At 39.8% G+C, this 16519-nt stretch overlaps 1 protein-coding gene across 4 annotated transcripts in view; it reads right to left on the bottom strand.

The window, feature by feature from the left end:
• The window catches only part of RAB8B (RAB8B, member RAS oncogene family), a 28744-nt gene extending 17005 nt beyond the window's left edge, over nt 1-11739 (bottom strand). Inside the window, exon 1 of one of the 4 annotated variants that reach the window (XR_007708742.1) lies at nt 11510-11727. Coding sequence is in view for 3 of the 4 variants with exons in the window: in XM_050713079.1 (XP_050569036.1) it covers nt 11510-11633 (124 nt within the window). In the remaining variant the exon portion in view is untranslated. Of the gene's footprint in view, nt 1-11509 lie in introns of all 4 variants that reach the window. The other 3 variants (XM_050713079.1, XM_035554121.1, XM_035554122.2) reach the window with 3 other exon arrangements.
• Between the last annotated feature and the right edge of the window lie 4780 nt (nt 11740-16519).

The raw sequence follows: 16519 nt of genomic DNA, 5'->3' as shown, positions 1-16519 counted from the left end.
AGCATGGGTTTAGAGTAGGGTTTACTGTTCTTCCAAATCATTTTCAGATCCTTGCTAACTACAGACCAGGGATGCATCTTCTCACTTTACTGAAGATGAACTTATTTTCTTCCACAGCTTCCAACAAAACTGTCAAGAATACGTTCACACAACAAGAAACTTGCGCACTACAAAGAGTGTCATTAGTGCCATACAAAGACTTGCACACAAAAACAGGAGAGTTGCTTGTTGCCGTATTTACCTTGAATCACTATGCAAAGCTCATAATGGTACCAGTGGTTTTCTACTGCAAACCTGTATGATGCAATTCTTGCAAGACTTTGAGAACGGTCTGAGCAGAGGCGCTGAAACAGGTTATTATGCTACTTTAGTTTCTGGAGCAGCAGCTTACTCTCAAGGCATAACTGTTACTCTTGCTCTCCCCTCAACTGACTTTAACCCTTCTGTCAGAGCTAACATTTCAGGTTTTTCAGTGCTACAGGAGCACTTTGAGCTGGGTCCACACTACAACTTTTCCCTGCATTGCACCACTGTTTGGGCTTACAGATTTTGTTTTGTTTCTTCTGTTAAAAAAAAGAAAGTCTGTTGCAGAATATGCTCCAACGTAATGAAACCAAAACAAAGTATTCTGGCTGGAGCAAGTTAACTATTAAAACAGTACCAACAAATACTTTCTGCAGGTAAAGGCTTCTTTGGTCTTCAGTCTGCTTACACAGAAGGCAGTGGAAGGGTCATTCTTGAATTATACAAGCCGTTAAAAGACGGGAAAAAAAAGAATCAACAAACACACAAAAATTACTGTGAAAAGAAAGACTTAGTAGCCACTAGCAGGCATATTAGAATCCTTCCTTTTATCTGTATTACATAGTTATCCAATATTTTAGCTTAATTTGTCATGTAGCTCAACATCAGTTTGCAGTGCTGGACCTCACACATCAGAAAGCTGCATCAGTTGACAATTCTTATTGATTTGAACTCAAGTTAAATTAATAGGTTTCCTATCTCACTCGGTCCATAGAGTCTGAGTATTTATGACAACTAACTTATTTTGGGTGCAGTTGTAGTAACAAATTAGCCAGGAAATTAAACCATTCAGGATGCAAATAAATGTCAATCTGTGATAGCATACAGTAGACTGTATATCTACCACAGTACAGTATTTCTCCACCTCTGACAAAGCAAGATGCAACTTATAAAAAAAACACAAGTTTTAGCGCTCAAAGTATAGCATTTTTAAAAGTTTTTTTTTAAATATCCAAGCAAAGGGAATTTTAAAAAAGGTAATTTAAAGAGGTGAAGGTCTTCTTTTGCCAAGAATTGGCAAAGCAGCAGTGAAAAAATTAATACACGGCTTGTTTGCTAGAAAGAGTCTCATTTTAGACTGTCAAAGAGCGTACCACACTAACAAATCTTATTTACCCCACTAAAGACCGAGAGATCTATCTTGCATGACGAGCACATAATAAAAATCCCACTCTCTTAAATAAGTTACCTTCCTACTTAACTAAATCTTGTCTTACTCTTCTGAAGTAAGAGCAGAAGTAGTAAAAAACATAAAAATCTAAAAGGAAATTAAAGATTTCTCTTATGGCTGTGACACTTATCACCATTGGACATAGGTCACAATCAAAATGAGTTCATTGTAAGACAGCAAAAGGAGTCAAGGTACAAAGCCTCCTTATCCTTTTTGAGCATCAGAGTGACTGGAATTTATGCATCAACCTTCCAGTTGAGCTTTCTCCAACTACACAGTATTAGTCCTTCCAATCAGACTGTACTTATTTGTAGGGTTGGGGGCTTTTAACCCCCCCCCCCCCCCCAAATGGGCAAGGACAGGATGAAAGCTTTGCAACTTAACTGTAAGACACAACACGTAAGTCTTCAAGATATACAAAAGGAAAAAAAAGTATTTTCTTTCAGTCACCCAGAATAAGGCTAAATTAAAAACAACTTCCAAATGATCAACCTACCTTCAGAAAAAGGAAGTGAGACCAGGCACATGACTGAAAATCAATATGCTTCACCTTCAGTTTGCTGCATTCTGGGAGAGAATTACTTACTTATCCCCGCAGGCTTTGCTTCATGTGAACAGCAAGTGATTATGTTACATAGATGAACATCCAAACCAGTTAGCTGTAGGAAGTACTAGCAGGGATTGCTATTTTCTGTTCCCAGCAGTAGGTATTACAGGTTTGGGATTAAATGCACAATTTTTTTTTTTAGTGGTGTTTTCAAGGGAATGTTTGAATGTTTTATTGTAATACATCAGTATACTCTCTAAGTCTATAAAGGCAGATGAATAAAGCCTCAGAAAGTTGCTTTTGTATTAGATATTTCTTGAAGGATTTCAGTAAACCTAAGAAATGACCAAGTCAGAAATAAGATCAGAGTATAAAAGGCAGGGTGGGGAACGCTTGCAACATACCAGTGTGTCATAGAGCCTAATGCAAAAGAACAAAGTCTAATCATTTTGAACTTGAACATTTGGCTTTAGTCCCTAGTAACATCTGCAAGGCATTTTCAGATGATCTCAGCAATGTCTGTATCGCTATGTAAATTAAAGACGCAGTAGTCTTTTATCACAACCACTGAAAAATACAGCAGACTGACCTTCACCCTGGTGCATTGCTGATTGTTAATGTTTTTGAGAAGTTGTAAGATTATTTTAGAATTACACACAAATGCAACCAGTTTTGCTCATCCTTCCACAATTTAAGAGGACAATCTGTATTTCATTCCTTCTAGACAGCCCATAAGAATCCAGAAAATACTACCAAATTCAGAGAAGGCAGAATAGGTTCCTTTGGGTTAGTTGGCATTTCTTAATCTCATTCTTCACCTCTACAAAGAATCTAATACTGGTTTCCTACCCAATGATTACAGAAGCATCTAACATCTTTAAATATATTACTACAGTAAGGTTCTTAAAGTAAACTTTAACCACTACACTGGTAAAATAAATATATACAAATGGCTCAAGGAGGTAAGGCAATGAAGAATGGAGGTGCCATGCATGCATAGCATACAGTGGTTTGTTGCTTATAGGCACCCGAAACTTATTACCAAAATCTGACTGATTCCCATAATATGAAGCAAACTGCAGCTTCCTTCAGCATGCACCTCCTCAGCTGCAGTACAGCTACCACACAGCTTCATTTAAGATAAATTACTTGTTATTAAAAAAAAAAGCAAAAGGACATTCAGAATATAACTTTTAATTATCAAAATTAGGCCAACCTACACTTCGGAACATTTTTTTTTTTGACTGCTCAGCAACTGATAGCATAAACTGCTTATCATACCAAGAATTGAATCCAACGCTCTTCAGCCACTTGTTTGTAACAGTGCTCCTATGAGCTCAGCCACCACGACAGTGCATTCAAATGCTTCAGGGCGAACGCTAGAAGATCCTGCAAAGTCAAATTCTGAATTCAAAATTCTGAAAAGAGAATATATAGACTGCTTTGAGCAGCCTTTGAATTGCATGATTTTAAACACCAAGAATACTTGGTCCAACTTTAAAGACCATAAAATAACATAGCAGAAATAAATTTATTACTGCTGTATACAAGAAAAATGAACAAACTTCCACAACAGCTTTAAAAGGGCTGGGTCTATGAAGCGTATAAGATCTAGTCTATATCTACTACTTATTCAATGTAAAATAAACTACACTTGGTGATAACTCAGTTTCATCTAAAATTGTTCTGACAGATTAAAATTGTCCTATGATACAGACAGCAAAGTTTGTTTATTTTAAGGATTATTTATAGACTGACTCTAAGAGGACTCCACTGACTGAGCTGCTTTGAAAACATATTCCTTTCAAGCCAATATGCAACTGGAGAACAGCAAATATTTAAAATCTACCAAGAGACTCGAGCTGAGGCTAAAGTTCTACAGCTAGTTGAAACTAGGGTAGGTGCTGCCACTGAAGAGCGATGACCAAATCCTTTCCTATTGTGGTCAGGTTTCTTTTTATCTGTGTGAATTCCGTAATTCAGCTTACCACCATCTATAATTGCAACTGGTGGCATACATTAAGAGAACAGGTTTCACGCAGTCACAGCTCTCCTCTTCTGAGCATCAGATCACAGATACCACTGAATCAATCACGGAATTAAATCCCTTGTTAATACAGACCAAAAGGTGGCCATCAAGTAGCTTCCAAGCAGCTCCAGTGGATCCTGCACCAGGATATCACCTGATGAGCAGCAGCTCCATGCTTGCACAGGAATTGCTCTGAAGTCCACTCTCCAGCTATGGCTAGCTACAGAACAGAAATGGCTGCAGTGATCTGCCAAGGACTCTGCCCCACAGTGACTTAACCTGTAATGCAGCAATGGGAGATTTATTTCAAATTGGAAAGAAAAATCCCCTCAAAACAGGAAAAAGATGATCCCAAATCTCCTGCCGGTAAGTCATGTAAGTTTGTAAATGTAGAAATCATACAAAATGCCTCCTTGAACCAAGACAACTCTAACTAAATAATAATAACAAAAAGCTCTTTTCATCCAAAAGTTGGCATCTTAAGCATCCCAGAGATTCAATAAACTCCTTACTGAAAAAAAAAATTAAGGCAATCTAATAGTATTCTCGTCACCATGATTTAAAGTTCATTATTCACTACTCATACACTGTTTCAGTTGTGATAAGAACAGGCCGAGAAGGCGAGGTTTGTTTTTTTCCAGTAATTTTTGGTCTAGGTGAATCTATATGACTGTCCAGGGAGAAATGGAGAAGCTGCTTCTTTTTGGAAAAAAACCTCTTGAAGTTTTAGGACTCCCGCTTGATCCAAATATCTACTACTATGATCTGACTATTTTGAGCAAAGACAACATCTGTGACCATACCAATACATAACATATGGGTATCACCAGCAACATAAACAGCTAATAATGAAGCTTCCTAATGTAGGAAAAGGAGGTAGGAAAAAGAAGCTTCCTAATGAAGCAACGCAAATCAGGCCAAAAGACAAAGCAGAAGGTTTAAAGTTACCAAAGTTATTTTTATAAAGATGGCCCTCTTAACAGACCTGGGAACCTTTTTTTTTTTTTTTTTTAAATAAGATGTTTTCTTAAACCCCTATTTTTCTGCAGGGTAACTGCATGAGGATTTTTCTGTTGTTGTTAGAGAAGCAAAAGACATGGGGGAAAGAAGGGCTGCTTTATTTCCTTATTCATGTAGGCAGTTAAATAGGCCTTTTTTGAAAGGCTCTTACTACCTAAATTAACAGGCAAAACCACCTAACTTATTAATGAAGGCCATACTTGTCTTTCTAGCCCATTACAGTTTGCTTTCTGTACATTATGCGAGGTTCCTTTAATGGCCACTTCACCTCCTTTTCCCACATTAGATATTCTAAGTACTCCTCTATAGTCACTTCTGCTAAGTCAGAGAAGTTCTCCCAGCCAGCAGTTACTCTGACTTACCCCTTCCTTCCATGCTTGGGTTGACACAGACAACTTACTTGATCTTTGATCCCATAAGAAGTCCCACCATACAGACAAGAAATTCACTTTCATTAAATGAAAGCTATTTCTCTCTGGCAGATTAAAGAAAGGAAGATTTTTTACCATGTGTGCGTAGGGGGTGGTGGTAGTATGTGTGTTCCCTGGCTGGTAGCCAGCTTAGCTTTGCCTAATTTCTTAGACTAAACTTGTTCTTCCTAAGGTGCAGATTTGGTGCCTGACTGCTACTAGTGACCGCTCTGCTTCACACATTCTTAGATACTGCCATACATACACGAGAATGCAACTAACATTCTGCATCAGTTTTGTTGTTTGTTTGTTTTTTCCCTGTGGTGCAAAGGAGTAGGGTTTGTACAACAGCAGGACAAGTAATACAGATCATCTTAAGCTTGCTTGACTGTTTGTTCTCCTGAGCAGAGAAGTCTTCTAAGCATGCAGTACTTCAGTTTTATTAGATTGTACATAGTTTAAAAGCAAAGTGTCACAGCTTACATTTCAGAGGAAAGCTCACTATAAACCACAAGATTAAATTGATATTAGATGCAATTTCTGGTCAAAAAATGTTAAAGAGGTACTAAATTACCTTCCACTGCAACCCCAGCTGGAAGAGGAAGTTGCCATCTCAAGTTTTGAGTTGCAAGTCAGGCAACTAAAAACCTCTGTATCAACCCTGCTCGTACAAAATCTTTATTTAGAGCAACTCTATTGAAGTTAGTATTATTCACAGCTCATTCACATTAGAAAAGGATCAGATCCATTTTATAGATCTACAGTCACCTTGATGAACCGGACATTCAAGATAACACAATATCTTATTAAAGATGAAAAAACAGAGTATCATTGGAAATCACGTTTGTTTGCAATTCAATCATAAAACATGAAATAAAGCATCGTTACAAAAACTGCACATATTCTTCATCACCTGTTATGATTTCAGTTAAATTCTGAAAGAAGTCAGTTCAAGACTTATTTCTAATAAAGGATGCCCTGTTGCAAGACTAGGAAATCCTTGAAAAAACATTTCCCAAACAAAAGCTAGGTGCCTTCAATACCTCTCTCAAAGCCTGTATCAAACAATACATTTGTTCCTATAGTCCTTCCACATTAGTCTGTATTCTTAACTTTGCATTCAAACCAAGTCACAAAAGCAGCTCTAAACTGCCCTCCTGTCACTCAAATAACCAGATAACACATAACCAAGACAGAGCTCCATCTGCCCAGTAAGTACAGGCAGAAAACAGTTAGACATCTGTCACACTGTTTCACAGTAACATGCAGCAAGAATGCTGCAACAGTATTTTTAATAAAAGCAAAATGATTCCACTCATATTAGCCTGTTGCAGAATACAAAAGGGCAGGCAAGGCAATCTCACTGGCAGATGAAAATCAAAGTCTAAGATGCTTTGTTACCAATTGGGTGTTACTATCAGATTTACAGTCAAAAAAGACACAAACTTTAAGGTTTTTTTAACCTGAGGTATCTCCGACTGTAATGCTGTCTGATTAACATCAGGCTAACATCTTGCTGATCACCCATCACCTATCTTGAAAACTGAATTATACTTCCTGTTTCATATTTACCTCCACAACGCCGTCTGCGCATATTCCACTGTAAGCTCTTGACCACCTCACACGGTGTTCCAAGGATACCCAGGTCTCAAGTCCTAGGCACGCACTTCCATTCTGTAGAGCTAAATCACAGCACCACCTGAGACACACTAGTCTCACTCACTTCAATTCCCTTATTATAATTACTATTAATAAAGTACCACTGACAACTCCTTCCTGACTTATCCTTCTCTTTGCTTGTCTATCACTGATGTTTGATGTTTGTTTTCTTCCAGAGCTCCTACCATCTGGAGAAGCCCAAAAAGAGATGGAATAAGGATGGGAATACGGAAGCCTAATGGGGGTGGAGGGCACCACCACAAAAAAAGGAAAAAACACAACAAAACACCACCACAACCTCTCTCTCTTCAGTTATTTTTTGTCTATCACACAAGTAACTGCAGGGAAGAGTAGAAATACTCCGAGACATAATTTGACTAGAGTACATGAGAACAATTTCCATTACACATTACAGACATGGAAATTTCATTGCAAAAGGGAAGTTGATAATTTTGCTTGTCAAAGGATTTTCATCAAAGTGTTATAAGGTCAGCATACACGTGCTTGATTGCTGGAGTAGTGTCCTATTTTGCAAGATGAAGGCTATGGAAAAGTTACTTCTGTGAAATCAACAAGTTATTTCAACTCTCAGATATAGTACTATCTCATGTGGGCAACTTCCTGCCAAACACTCATATTATCTTGGGTTAAAAAATAAATACAAGTTTTGTTTCAGAGTCAGCAAGGCTTTGTACTAGTCAGAACAACTATCAACTGAAGGTACAACTTCACTCTTCTACAAAACTGCTCAAACAAGAAGTTGAAAGGAATGCAAAGAATAAACCTTATTAGAGTGATAAACCCAATCCAGATAGCACTGCTCAAATGGTAAGTTAAGATGCACAAAGACTTCCAAATTAATGCTTCTTTTTGTCATACACCCCACTGAAAATACTAACAAAATGCACATGAGATACTCCAAGACAGATTTTCTGCTTTAGGAGCTGTTAAGTATGAAAATTAGCTGACACAATTGCATTTTACTTTCCATGTAGAACTGTGCAAAAGCAGAAGTTTCCACTCAGGAAGCAAGCTAAATAACATAACCTTGCATAGCATATTTCCACTGTATAAGAAGTTTTATCCAGGGATTTGGCCAACCTCTTTTCAGTGGTTTGTGGGGATAGGATAAGGGGCAATGGCCACAAAATGGAGCACAGGAAGTTCCGCACCAACATAAGAACTTCTTCACGGTGAGGGTGACGGAGCACTGGAACAGGCTGCCCAGGGAGGATGTGGAGTCTCTTTCTCTGGAGATATTCAAGACCCCTCTGGACACCTACCTGGGCAAGCTGCTCTAGGGAACCTGCTTTGGTGGGGGGGTTTGGACCCGATGATTTCTTGAGGTCCCTTCCAACCCCTACAATTCTGTGATCCCAAGTTAACAGTGAAAAGCTGATCCCCACTAGGGAGCACAGCAGTATCATGACTTGTCAACCCTTATAGAAGTTTTCCTTATACCGTATATAAAATTATTCCAGGTACTCAAAACAAAGACAGACACTCTTGAGCCATAAGGAACTTCAAAACAAAGTAACCGGTAAATTATAGGTACATGTACATTGCTCTTTTATCCTATTCCTCATGCAACTGTTAGCTACAGGATAGGAGTATAGAAAGCCTTACTGTTCATGCTATAATGACGGCCACACTGCTTCAGACAGTCTTGAGCAGTGAAGTCAGGAGACCCTCTTTGCAAGACTCCAAGCAACCTACAAGGACTGAGCCTTAAAATTGTGTGTACATGACAGCAGAAGAGCAGGGAATCTGCAGAACACATTGTTCAGTACAACAACACAAGTACGCCATGCAAGAAGACAGCAACTACAGTTCATTTCTACAGTATGAACACTGAACCTAAGTAATTTGAGTATTCTACATGAAGCCAATATTCCCATATTTCTCTCCAAATGGGAAGAGGTTCCATTGCTCTGGTAACTGAAACTAATAAGTAACAGTAAGAGTGGGAAACGGTAAGAAAAGTATTTGGTGCTTAGATGTTTTGCAGGCCCTTTTATCATGGCAATAAAGTTTGCTTTAATTTCTAGACATAAACTTGCTTCAATCTTCTTTCTTACATTTTATCACCATATAGTTAAGAAAAGCCTCTAAATGCTTCACCTCACCTCACTCACAAATACTATTTCAACAGAAGATTAAACAAACAAACAAAAAATTGTCATCAGCCCACCTCAAGCATATGCTTTCTCACGACTCTAGAAAGAAAGCAACTCCAGTCCTGTTAGGAGCAAGACAGGCACCTCTAAGAGCACATAATATAGCGGGTACTAATTAAAATCACCATGAACTGATTACGCATCTTTACAGGAAGCATCATCATATTGTAGAACCCACTTCTGGGGTTACTTATAGAAGTAATGGCCTGGCAGCTTATACTTCAGGAAGATTCAGTGTACCCAGTTAGGAACACTAATCTGGAGACCTTAAAGCTACAACTGGCAGGGGCACAATTGGGAAAAGCATCATACCCCTGTCTCCCTTCACACCACAGCTGCCAGTGCTTTACCCACCAAGGAATACATTCAGAACTGTTAAAAACGGAATTCCCCTAAGCACAGCAGTTGTATTAGTTATGACCGTACAACTGACTAGCATGGACTAGCCAGCATGCGCTCACTGCACTCGCTCTTTAAAAAGAAAAAGAGAAAGAGCATCTACAAGAGCATACAAAGGAGATCTACATGACTGATCTAAAAGCAGTACAACCAACATAGGGAACACTGAAAAAAATGAGTGCTTTTATTTAAGCATGTCAGCACTTTGTATGAGCAGTTTCACTGTTTCCTGACTTGTCAACTTTCCTCTTTGTAGGTCCTTTGCTAAAGAGGAAAGGAATTGAAAGAAATTATAAGAATAGGAAAATGCAACTGAAATGAAATCACAATCACTACCTATGGAATAATAAGTATGCCTCAATTATCAACATCTTTCTTAAAATGAACAGTGTTGGCAATAGGACCCTCGTAAAAGCAAACATAAAGGAAGGAAACAAGAGAACAAACCCCATATTACTGAATAAGTTAAAAAAACAGAATCATATTTGCAGTCCTTGAGACTTCAAAGTGAATCAAGTGACACAGAAAAAGAAACATCAAGAGGCTAAGCAGTTCAAGTAATGATAAGATCACTGAAAGCAAGATGCAGCCATTTATGCTAACTATCTCTTTCTAAGTAAGAGTCATTTTATACTTTGTATAGTACCACTGTAGGCTTTTTTGGAAAACTATATTGTATTTATTAAGGTTTAAGCCTTTTAATCGACCACACGTAGAGCAAAGTACCTTTTTTCGGTAAACTGCTACTCAGGCCCTGATTAGCTGGTGTTATTAATACAACACGTTGAAAATGGTTGCAAAGAGAAGGCAGAGAGAAAAGTAAATTTTTTGTTTGTTTTGGAAACGTAGAAATTCTGTTCTTGAAGCACTAGAAATGCCAGCCAAATCTCATGTAGTCAGTCACATCTGCCTGACTAAAAGTTCACTTCTTCCCTATGCATCAGGTGCTCAGTGCAGTCAAACGTCTAGAGAGGATACAGCAGCACTTGGGAAATGTGAAACAAGTGACACGTTGCTCTATCTCATCTTTAAATCAATTTCCTTATATCAAAGTCTACTCCTTCTCTTAGCACTATTCTTCCAAGCCACCATTAGTTTTGCTCTCTTAAATACCAGCAGCCTCCACTGCATTTTACCCCTTCATCCCCAAAACAGTATACTTCGTTTTAAAGAGCAAACAGAACTACATGTAGTTACCCAGAGATCTCAAGTTTTGCCAAACTGAAATTTCAATTGAGGATTGGCTCCGAAAAGAGTTTTAAAATGTTGCCTCTGTTTATCAGCAGGAAGACCGACAAACCTTACAGAAACACACGCCGCGGCAGCCTGTTTTAGAAGTATTCGGTATCTCCGAAAGAGATCAGACAGCTTCAGACCGCTTTTCCCCATCAGCTGTGAAACCCGACTCCATTTTTGGCGAGGAGGTGCCCCTACGCAGCGGCCGGGGAGGCTGTGGGCCGGCAGCACCCCCGCGGCGCTGAGCGGGACCGGCGCAGCCCCGGCCGCCAGCCCGAGGCGCGGCCCCCCCCCCCGTGCCCGCCGCTCAGCCCGCTCACGGCTCGGCCCCGCAGCAACAGTTCCCTCACCCCGCGGCGCGGAGCTGCTGCCATTTTCTGGCCGCCCGCACGGAAACGCCAAGCGGCCGGCGAAGGCCCTGCGAGGAGGGCGGCGGGACCGCGCCGCGACGGAGCGGGCGCGGGCACGGGCACGGCTCCGGCTCCCCGCAACGGCCGCGGGGCTGCCCCGGCCCCGCCGCCCCCGCGAGCCCCTCCCGCTGCCGGGCGGGCCCCTCACCGATGGTGGAGATGAAGGTGGTGTTGAAGGCGTCCTCGGAGAAGCGGAAGAGCAGGCACGTCTTGCCCACGCCCGAGTCGCCGATGAGCAGCAGCTTGAACAGATAGTCGTACGTCTTCGCCATCTTCCCGCGGCCCCGCTCCGCTCCGCTCCGCTCGGCTCGGCTGGGCTCGGCCGGGGCAGCCAGGGGAGGGGCGGGCAGCGCAGCGCGGCCCCGCCCCGCCCGGCGCCCACGCAGGGCGGGCAGCGCCGGGAGCGCCGCGGGGGCCGGCGGGAGATGTAGTCCGGGCGCGGGTCGCTGCTGAGACGCTGCGCGAGTGGAGCAGCGCCAGAGAAACGCCGTTGGTAATGCAGAGGTGCCAGGGAAACGTCGTGTGCGTGGGTAACTGCCAACGCTGAGCGGTCAGGTGGTCTCGTCCCACACAGCGCTGAGCTCTTCGGAAACCATCTCAATCTGTAAATGGGGTCAGTTTATCTGTTCAAGTGGCACAACAGATACTGGCGTAACACTGCACTTTGGTCAAATGCCATCGTAAGCGCAGATGGAAAGGTGAGCACACGTGGCCTCGACTATTTAGGTGTATTTACTTCCTTTACTTTAGCAAGTAAGGAAGAAGCTCATTCACACAAAAGGAAAATTATTTTCACAAAGTCTCGTGTAGCACTAGAAGCGTGGTATCCTTTCTAGATGTGACTACTTTACAGCATTTGAATAAGTGCTTTTCCCCATTTTTTTCCACTGACAATTCTTTCGCAGTGTGAGGCAGCCTCATTATGTATTTATTACAATGTGTTTCTCACAGGGTGTCACAAGACACTATAAAAATAAATAACATCACTGAAATGCTTTAAAATAGCAGCAAAGAGCTATTGCTTTAATTTCATTTAAAAACTGCAGCCTCCAGACAAGCTCTAAACACAAACGTCTAACACTATAAATCCCCGTAACGGTTCTCACTTCCCTATCAGGGACACAAAGGAAGAAGGGCAGTTTGCCCCACATCATTCCCTGTGGGACTGGCACCGTGGAGGACCGACGTGCCAGCGCTCCATCCCAGCTCCTGGGAGGCCTGGCCTCCCACCACGCAGGCGGGCTCCTCGCACTGCTGCTAGGCCCAGTGGGCAGCGGCCAGCTCAGCAGAGGCTAGGGAGCCAGGCCGGAGTGAGGTGTAAAATATCTCAGATTTTTTCATTAATTTGGCAAACATATATGCTGAGTCTAGAATCAAACGGAATTAGTTTTGAATATTAAAATTCTCATACACACTCAGGTAGCCTCCATATTCCAAGCACAAAACCTAGAATTTGATGGGATAAAGCAGGGCGAACTGTCCTAACACCTGGCCACTGCTGTACTTATGCAAAATGTTCTGAAGAGTCACTCCAAATAAATTATGTCAGTCATGATAAACCTTGAAAAAGCAAAAGCTATTAAATTCCTAATTATGAACCAAATCTTCCTTATTAAGTGTCTCAGTTTGGTGATGTTCCTGGCCCACATGTTTGTGATAACAAACCTTAAAAAATAGTAATCCCATGACGGATCTGATGTAAAACTCTGTACAAGGTGAATTCATTTATAGCTTGGCATAACTGCTAATGTAACTTCCAGTTAACTGTATTGAAATCTAACTTTATAACAGAGATTCCATGTTGCAATTCAAGTAAAAATGTCACTCCTTGAGTAAGACCACTGGGAGACACGGATATCATCTGATAGGGCAGAACCAAGGCAGCAATACGAGCACTTTTTTTTACTGCATGATTTGGAGTTGGGCTGTTTACACGTTACGGTGGGCTGTTACTATACTTAACCTAATATTTAAGTTTATAAATGATAATGACAACCGGTCACAGAGGCAGTCAAATCAAATTTATCAATTGTTTCAGACTAGCATGAATAATCAGATTATAGGAAACTGCAAATGAAAAACTAATCTCTGACACATTTCCATATATCTATATTTTCAGAGACACGAATTGCTCATGAGTACTGTAATTAGGGCCATACTGGAGATTACTACATCGTATTTCAGCAATGAAGAGAGTAATTTTGGGGTTAATATTCACTCCTGAGTTTTGTGGAACAAATAGGTTTCCATATGTCTCTGAAGCAATATGTTTGTGATCGCCATCTGTTACTCAAGAGTAGTTTTATAGAAAAATAATGCAAATTACTTCCCTCTTTAATTACACTGGTGCTTTGCAATATTGTGTTCTGTTGTGATTTGGAAAAGTGCCAGTTTGCCAGATTCAAGGGACAGATGTTTATTTAACCATGAACTTTAAAATTGCATTAAAAAATTAGACATAAAATCTGAAAGGTTTTTTTTTATGTTATAAGATGCACAAAAAAATTTAACTGTACAATTGTACACCTTCCAGTACATGTATCTAAGCTTTTAGGCTCAATAACCAATACGCTATGATACCTGTCCATGAAAATACTTTGAAATCTAATCTTTGTTAGAGCACTGAACTAGAAAAGACAACATTTGTATTATGCTATATTGAAGTCAAATAGATTAGCTACAATTAAACTTTTTTTTTTTTTTTTTTTTTTTATGACATGGAACAACCACTGCGGGGAACACTGAGCATGTAGTAAGTAGAGAAAGGTTGACATTATAGTTTAGCTTTTGGCACTATGAAAAAGTGTAAAGCACCATAGTGTTGACTATATGTTGATGATGATGTTGATTTCCAGATTTCAAAAAAGAAAGATTTTAAAAACTTTTACAAGCACTAAATAACAGCCATAACAGTTTTGGCAGAACATCACTGTTGAAACTCATCCAGAAAATACACACCAAGTCCCACCCAAGGAATGGCAGAATTCCATTAGTCACTAACGTGTATGTAAAGTGCATCTAGTAAAGCACTCAGTTTGAGAAAGGCATCAAAATGAATAGCAAAATATATTTACTCCTGCTATTCGTATGCAATAAATACAATCTTTACCTACACCTTAAAAAAAAAAAAGCAAACAAACAAAAAACACAACAGAAAATCCTTGTTTCTATTTAACCAACACATACATTTTAGAAGAGTGCCAGATTACAAACTTGCTCCTTCATTCCTACTCTCATTTTACTTTCTCAAATGATACACTAACTTTCAAAAATCATTTTTCCTCTCTGCTTAAAGGTGAGACCAGCTAGGTACAAAGAGAACTGTGTGAAAATTTTCCCCTATTCAATCTCTTCTGTTCAATGCATATAACATCGTAGGAAATTCTAGATCTTAATTGTGTAAGTACAAGGTTTCATAAAACAAAAGAGTTTGAAACTTCGGTAGAACCAAGATCCTGGCACTAATTAGAATCTACAGGTTCAAGTCCTACAAAAGATAAGCTTATGAGGCAGTCCTTCCCAGAATGCCATGTAACTACAAATCATTAACATGAACTTTGCTCCTTAGCTATGGGACTCTGATAGTTAATATGATAATATTTTTGAAATATACTTTTAACAACTGTGGTTTTGGCAGATGTCCCTGCAATTTATTACCATTTGATGACTATCACATGACATTCCTTTACAAAAATGTCACTTATTCCCCAGTTACAGTAAATATGTCTCTCTCTGCAGGTAGACACTTCTGTGCTCATCCTACACTTTGCTTAGTGCATTTGATACGTTATGTTCCACTTTTAAGATGTGGTTTTAACAAGATTGGTTTAATTTTGGGGGTCTTCAGAAAGAACAGTACTTTATACTAGTGATCTAAATGTTTGACTTTTCCACATTTATATCTTGCACAACTGTATATAGCAGAGGTTAAATCAAGTCATTACTTAGAGTATGCTCTGTAAGACTCTTATCTGTAAGTTCCATCAATTTTAAGGTTTGCCATTAAGATAATGCTAAACGTGGACCTTCTTCAAATTCCAGTGTTAAACTAAACTACCACAGCATAAGCATATTTAAACCGACTATGGATTATAACATTAATTTATAACCAATTAAAAGTTGTTATACTTAATTCTGCAGTACAGGCAAAACTGCAGGCAGTCTGTGTTCCAAATCAAACATACCACTTGAAGTGAACCTTGTTTTGGGTGCAGCTTAGACCTGGTTAGTATGTGGAAATCTAAATGGTCTTAATAATACTACAGAGAGAGCAATCCACATTTTAGTACACTAGACAAACCAGTAGAAGCATTATTCAAGTGAATTTGTTTTTTCACAAATCCATCAATATTCACTTCCTCAGTGACCACAGTCAGTTTAAACAATGTTTTGTAGTAAAAACACAAAAAAGCTTGTATTCTTGCAGCATCAGAGGGCAAATCACAACGAACACCAAGATGCAGCTGCAGAAGGCCATAAATAGAACAGAACAAGGTGGCATGGGTGCGAACAGGTGCTCCAGTGCTACCTCCCTGACACAAGGAAGGCCTCCACACACAGCCCAGCAGAACACCACAAGACATGTCATCAGAGATGCAGATACAGCTTTTAAACACCAAAGACTGCCACTCACTATGCAGAAAAAAAAATTAACTGTCATTATGTTGGTTTTAAACATCTTCAGAACAGCTTCTGGAAATTTTCTGTCATTGTTATAGTGGACAGGTAATGTTTCTTGATTTTTTTCCCTCTAAAATGAGATTAAAGTCTTCATTTGCTAGAAGAAGGCTCTGAAGAAGTCATTCTCTTGGACCTGAATCTCTCTCTATCTTTGTAGGCCATGCCATTGTGGTACAAACCCACCAGAGATGGACTGCATTTCTCTCCTGGTTAACTTGCAACCCAAACTTAGTGCTGTGTTTCTGTTTTCCAAATAGTATACTTTAATAGCATACTTTAAAAAAAACCAAACTTTTAAAACTTAAAAAAAAAACAAAAAACTTTTTATCATAAGACTGAAGGTAATGCATTATAACTGAGTCATTTAGCAGGTCACTCTGAACTACAAACAGCTATGAAAAGGAAATGAATCTCCCAGTAAAACCAAAATAGAGAACCAAACAGAGGGATGTGTCCAAAACACATCCTGTTTTCAGAT

This window comes from Cygnus atratus, chromosome 11 (assembly GCF_013377495.2).
Source record: "Cygnus atratus isolate AKBS03 ecotype Queensland, Australia chromosome 11, CAtr_DNAZoo_HiC_assembly, whole genome shotgun sequence".
Classification (NCBI taxonomy): domain Eukaryota; kingdom Metazoa; phylum Chordata; class Aves; order Anseriformes; family Anatidae; genus Cygnus; species Cygnus atratus.
This window is presented reverse-complemented; position numbering and strand designations above follow the sequence as displayed.